Raw genomic sequence first — 6,825 nt, forward strand, 5'->3', positions numbered from 1 at the left:
GAGATGGCCGGACCGCCGAGGCTAGACCGGCGTCCGGCGTCCTCGGCAACTGCAGCATCGCTAGCGGCGGCCTTGCTCCCGCCGCTGCTGCTGCTGCTGCTGGCCTGCGTGGCGCCATGCCAGGGCTGCCCGCCCCGCTGCGAGTGCGCCGCCCAGCTGCGCTCCGTCTCCTGCCAGCGCCGGCGCCTGTCCGGCGTGCCCGACGGCATCCCCACGGAGACCAGGCTGCTGGACCTGAGCCGCAACCGCCTGCGCTGGGTGGCGTCGGGCGAGCTGGCGCCGTACCCGCTGCTGGAGGAGCTGGACCTGAGCGAGAACCTGATCGCCACGCTGGAGCCCAACGCCTTCGCCAGCCTGCAGAGCCTGCGCACGCTGCGGCTGCGCGCCAACCAGCTCAAGCTGGTGCCCATGGGCGCCTTCGCCAAGCTGGGCAACCTCACCACGCTCGACCTGAGCGAGAACAAGATCGTCATACTGCTCGACTACACCTTCCAGGACCTGAGGAGCCTGCGCAACCTGGAGGTGGGTGGCGGCAGGTGGTGTGGGGGTGGTAGTGGGTGTGGGGGTGGAGAGGATGGAATTAATGGGACAGGGCAGATGGAGTGGCTACATGGATGGATGGATGGATGGATATATGCCTACAGTAGGTAGAGGGATGGCCATACGAACTGGAGAGGAGATAATAGATGGATGAATGCACTGATGGATGCATGAATGGATGCATGGTAGAGTGATACAGTATACATGTAGATATGTGGATGACTATAAAGATAGAGGAATGTCTAGCAAAATGGATGGCTGGATGGATGTATACAGGGCTCTAAATGAACACCCGCAAAACGGCCAAATGCTGGTGAAATTTCAGTTTGGTTGGTAGAAAAGACCAACGTACTAGCCACTTTGAGCCATTAGTGTGTGTGGTTTTGGCTAGTAAGATTAACATCTACAGCCATTTTGGCTGGTGATATAAAACAAAGTTAATTTAGGTCCCTGGATGTATGGATGGATGGATTGCATTGGTAGATGAGTGAACAAATGCATTGAGAAATGAGTGCATAGTCAGCAATTGACTGACTTTAGAGTACAGATGTAGAAGATCCGACTGCAAGTCAGACATCAGAGCAATCACATGGATCAATAGAAGAGAACAACAACTGTGTGAAAATGTGCACAGTGGAAATCATATGCAGAATATTATTTATGTAAGAAATCAATAGCTGCTGAAGCCCGTGGTCCCTCTTTCTGTTATGTAAGATGAGAAATGTATAATATATTTCTTGGTGAAAGGCTTCTGGATAATCTGTGCCACCGTGTGCGTGGGAGTGAACTTGTCTGTACTAAAAGGTTATATCAGGCTGGCTGAATGCAATGCAAACATGTCCCCACACACACACTGCTCTACACTACTCCTTCTCTTTGTAACACAAGATACTTGTGCGCCTACTGTGGGAAGAGTACCTTTGGGAGAAGAGATTAACCGTCTCTGATTGCTACAAACTGCATTCTAAGCGGCTTGCTGACTGCTTCTTTTAGAATGCAAGCCTTATTATAACAAGAAGGTATTTTTTACAGTGATGTTAGGCTAAATTTATTCTAATCTCATGCCTTATTAGTTGCCCCCTGTTTACTGTATTTGTATTTTCCTATCCATCCTTACGATATTTCTCTATACCTTGTGTTATTTCTCTCTGCTCTCTCTCTCCCTCTCTCTCTCTCTGTGCTCTCTCACTCTCCTCCCCCCCCTCTCTCTCTCTCTCACACACGCACACACACACCCTCTCTCTACCACTCTTTCTCTCTCTCCCATATCTCTCTTGCTCTCTCTCTCTCTCTCTCTCTCTCACACTCTCCCTCTCTCTCTCACACTCTCCCTCTCTCTCTCTCTCTCTCTCTCCCCCCTGCATCATCAGGTGGGTGATAACGACCTGGTCTACATCTCCCACAAGGCCTTCACGGGGCTGCTGGCCCTTGAGGACCTGACCATCGCCCGCTGCAACCTGACGTCCATCTCGGGCCAGACGCTCTCCTACCTGCGCAACCTGGTGACGCTGCGGCTGCGCCACCTGAGCATCACCGCCCTGGAGGACCAGAACTTCCGCAAGCTGTCGGCGCTGCGCGGCCTGGAGATCGACAGCTGGCCCTACCTGGAGTACATCTCGCCGCTCAGCTTCCAGGGCCTGAACCTGTCCTGGCTCTCCATCACCAACACCAACATCACCACGGTGCCCTCGGCCTCCTTCCGCAACATGGTGCACCTGACCAGCCTCAACCTGTCCTACAACCCCATCCAGACGCTGGAGCCCTGGGCCTTCCGCGAGCTGCTGCGGCTCAAGGAGCTTCACATGGTGAGCACGGGGCTTGCGACGGTGGAGCCGCACGCGCTGGCCGGGCTGAGGCAGCTACGCCTGCTCAACCTGTCGTCCAACGAGCTGGTGACGCTGGAGGAAGGGGCGTTCCACTCCGTCAACAGCCTGGAGACGCTGAGGGTGGACGGCAACCCGTTGTCGTGCGACTGCCGGCTGCTGTGGATACTTCAGCGCCGGCGAACGCTGAACTTCGACGGGCGGGCACCGGTGTGCGCGGGACCCGCCGAGGTGCGCGGCACGTCGCTGAACAACTTCGCCGACTCGGCACTGTTCGATTATTTCACGTGCCAGAAGCCGCGCATTCGCAACCGCAAGATGCAGCAGGTGGTGGCGCGCGAGGGGCAGCCGGTGTCCTTCCTCTGCCGCGCGGAGGGAGAGCCGGCGCCGGCCATCGTCTGGATCTCACCGCAGCGACGGCGGATCGCGCCCAAGAGCGGCCCAGGGAGCGGCGGCCGGGTCGTCGTGCTACCTGGCGGAACGCTGGAGATCCGCTACGCCCAGGTGACGGACAGCGGAACCTACATCTGCATCGCCAGCAACGCCGGCGGCAACGACACATACTTTGCCACGCTGACGGTGCGTGGCGGTGGCGGAGGTTTCGGCGGCGGTGGCATCGGCATCGGCGGCGGGCTGGGCGGGGCGCCCGCCATGGACGCGGCGGCGTTTGCCAACCGGTCGCTGTACTACGGCGCCGACTTCAACGACACCAACTTCAACGGCACGCGCGTCTTCCTGAAGTTCACGCTGGACCTGACCACCATCCTGGTGTCCACTGCGATGGGCTGCATCACCTTCCTGGGCGTGGTGCTGTTCTGCTTCCTGCTGCTGTTTGTGTGGAGCCGCAGCAAAGGGCAGCGGCGGAACAACTTCACCGTGGAGTACTCGTTCCGCAAGGGCGACGGCGGCACGACAACGGGGGGCCAAGGCGCCACTCGCAAGTTCAACATGAAAATGATATGACACACCGCAGCCAGGGGCCCTGTGGGAGACGCCTGAAGACACCCAACACACTCACACACAGCGCTCAGAGGGGACTAACACTACCATAGGGAGGAAATAACAGAAAACAAAGGAAAACTTTAGAAAGCAAAAAGAAAGAGAAACTTAAGTGAAGTGTCGATTCGATCTTTCTTTACTTTACTCCGTACAGTGGATTGGTAACGGTTAGGTGACCTTGATCTCACTGCCTCTGCGTTTGATTTGTTCCCTCTCAGCTTGTGGTATGCCTGCAGATGTGACACAGTGATAAAAGCCATACTGTTTACTTCTCTCCTTGGGCCAAGGCTTGTCGTTCTTTGAGATAAAGGCTTTAATGGGAAAAAAGAAACAAACTAAATAAACGAAAGAAACATGGTGGCAATCTTTCAATCGCTGGTGTGTGAGTGGCGCTTTGAGACATTGGCATTGGTTTCCTTCTCCTCCATCTCTCATGTTTCTTTGTTTTTTTTTCTATCATCATCGTTCGCCAGTGCAGAGGATGATATAAACGACCTCTCCTCTTGGCAGAATGTTCTGGAAGCAACAGCCGCTCAGGCTGGGTGTCTGGCCGCTACACAGTACATGTTGCAGTCTTAATTCGACACTTAAAGTGAAGGATGAACTAACTTAAAGTGTTAAGCTTGACTCAACTTAAGTGTTGAATCAACTCTGCAACATTTGCTGTGTTGGAGATGGAGGTATCAAGGCTGCCCATGAAGCACACACCACACCACACGCCAAATGTGAATATGTAGCAGAAAATCTGCATGTAAATTTCTGCAGCTTTAGTCTTTGAAAACATTGAGTCGTCAAATCATTAATAACCATCCATAGCCCACTATACATCTATTCATGAATGAAAATGTGCAGCAATATATTTGCTTTTTTTTAGATGCATACCACAGCTGAAGAGAGTCCAATGGAAACAGGCTGAGTCAAGGAAACAAAAAAATTACAAACAAATAACAACAAAAGGCATCAAAAAAGCAGCAAAAGATGAAAACTGAACCATTTTGGGCATTCAGTTTGATTCAAAGAAGCCAAATATTTGGTCATACACCTACTGTGAAACGCTGCTGCAAAGCAATCGATTTGAGTCAGACAAGAACAAAGCAAAAAAATACAGATCACAAAGCAAAACAAAGAAAGGCAAACGATGAATCTCTTGCTGAATCTGAAATTCCCACATGTTCAATTTACAGTGCACTGAGTAGTAAAAACAAAAATGAAACGCATACCTTATGTAGTGCACAACATAGTGAACAAATGAGTAATTTCAGACATGGCCACAGTGTTTGCCCGAATAAGACTGACACACAGACACGCCAGTACAGTATGTACACTCGTGTGCGTCTGTGTGTCTTTCCTCGTCTACTGCTAATTCTGTTTCCGCTGAGAGCTGTGTGAGTTGGGACAAGCACACTGGCCGCATGCATGTCAGAGAGATGAGGAGGGGGAGGGGCCAGTGCAGGTGACGTGGGTGCAATGGGGTGGGGTTGTTTTGGTTGAGGAAGTGATCCGCACCTCAAGCCACAACAACCCCATTCTCCATGCCCCCCTCTTCCTCACTGCAACCTCCGCCATCCTACTTATGGGACGACCCCACCGCAGGCAGCGGAGGGGGGGGGGGGGGGGGGGGGGGGGGGGGGGGGGGGGGGGGAGGGAGGGGGGGTTGGAGCATGGAGGGAGGGGGAAATGAGAGATAAACACACACACACACACACACACACACACACACACACACACACACACACACACACACACACACACACACACACACACACACACACACACACACACACACACACACACACACACACAGACAAGGACACAGAGACACAAGGACACACACACACATACATACCGTACATGCACACACACACAACTCTCTGGCAGTGTCGTGCTCCTCCTCTGTGTTCTCCAAACCCCCTCACCTGCCGCGGGGCTCGCCCTGACCCCCAGCTCGCCTTCATGGGGGGAGGCTGCATGGGAGTTGGGGCTATAAATTAATACACACACACACACACACACACACACACACACACACACACACACACACACACACACACACACACACACACACACACACACACACACACACACAGTGACTCCATGTCGGTCGCTTGGTGAAGGTGACCTCTCTACATTTAAAGCTATATATATATTTACTGTATAAGCTGGCTTGTCGTGGAGCGTGGAAAGCCATAGATAAATGTTATTACTTCAGGGACCATTGCTTTGGATCAGAACATGGTGCTGTGCACGGCCAAGGGGCCGCGTAATGTAAACATGTACACATAGTTTTTTGATATTGCATGCACAACCATGTTATTTAGACGTTGACTGATTTCTCATTTCACGAGCATCATCTTGCTGAAAAACACTGAATGTCATATAGGCTGTTTTTTCATGCGTAGCTGTGCATTCAGTGGCTCAATTCGCAAACCCACTTCCACACACACAACATACACGCGCACATACATACATACACACACACACACACACACACACACACACACACACACACACACACACACACTCCCACACACACAACCGATACATGAACAACATGCTAACACAAGCACTAATCACAATCACACAACATTCAGCACCAAACAAACAATACAAATGCCCAAGTACCATTCAACCTAACTCGATTCTCTGAATGGCGGCCAGTGTGTAGAGTCTTTGCTTCTCCTGCCCAGTTATCTCCTCCCCCAAACTCCCCACTTCCCCTAACTGGGTCTCATGACATGAGGGTGGGGTCCCTGGCTGGTGACTTCGATTGTAAATGAGTAGAACTCGTGGTGTGTCCACCCATCCCATGTGTGTATTTGACTGTGAAAGGTGTCCTCTTTTGTTGACATTTTTTTAGTATCCCAGCTATCCTGTACTCTCTAGTTTAGTTTGTTTTAGTTGGTTTAGGATTTAGTTTAGTTTTTAGCTTCTTATATTATATTTTTGGGTCTTTTTGTGCTTTATTGTGTTGCTTTTGGGTCTGAATTGGGATAAAGCTCAACGGGATCAAACAAATAGTAAAAAAACAAAAATACAATAAGCCTTTCCTGACATGCCACAGCAGCCTGGCACAAACAAAATAAAGATTCAAATAAAACACCACTGAGCTCTCAACACATAGATTCTATAGCCTGGGGGCTTCTCTGTGGAGTGGAGGACTGTGAGTGACGGCTGAAAGAGACACAGACAGGGAAGGAAAACGGCAAGGAGAAAATAAAGAAGAGAAGAAAGGAAGGAGGGAAGTTGAAGAGGAGAGCAGGTAGGAGCGGTTTACATAGCCAAGCTGGTGTAACCCAGATAGATGCTAGTGCTGCCGACAGTGTCTCACCCCTCGTCCCCTCTCCTCAGCTAAGGTTTGGAATGAAAATCCTCTAAACTCCTAATGGCCGCTAATATCATAAAACTAATAGAGTTAATCCCAATATTAGCATTCCAAATACACCAACAAGCTGCTGCGACAGCC

General features: G+C 51.4%; 1 protein-coding gene across 1 annotated transcript in view; it reads left to right on the forward strand.

The window, feature by feature from the left end:
- Positions 1 to 4,907, forward strand: part of LOC134466261 (leucine-rich repeat and immunoglobulin-like domain-containing nogo receptor-interacting protein 3) — a 67,565-nt gene extending 62,658 nt beyond the window's left edge. The window contains exons 2-3 of the mRNA XM_063220163.1: positions 1 to 522; positions 1,911 to 4,907. The exon at positions 1 to 522 is cut by the window's left edge and continues 55 nt beyond it. Of these exons, the coding sequence (XP_063076233.1) occupies positions 4 to 522; positions 1,911 to 3,326 (1,935 nt within the window). The 5' untranslated portion in view covers positions 1 to 3 and the 3' untranslated portion in view covers positions 3,327 to 4,907. The remainder of the gene's footprint in view (positions 523 to 1,910) is intronic.
- Positions 4,908 to 6,825: the final 1,918 nt, after the last annotated feature.

Source organism: Engraulis encrasicolus, chromosome 16 (genome assembly GCF_034702125.1).
Source record: "Engraulis encrasicolus isolate BLACKSEA-1 chromosome 16, IST_EnEncr_1.0, whole genome shotgun sequence".
Lineage (NCBI taxonomy): Eukaryota > Metazoa > Chordata > Actinopteri > Clupeiformes > Engraulidae > Engraulis > Engraulis encrasicolus.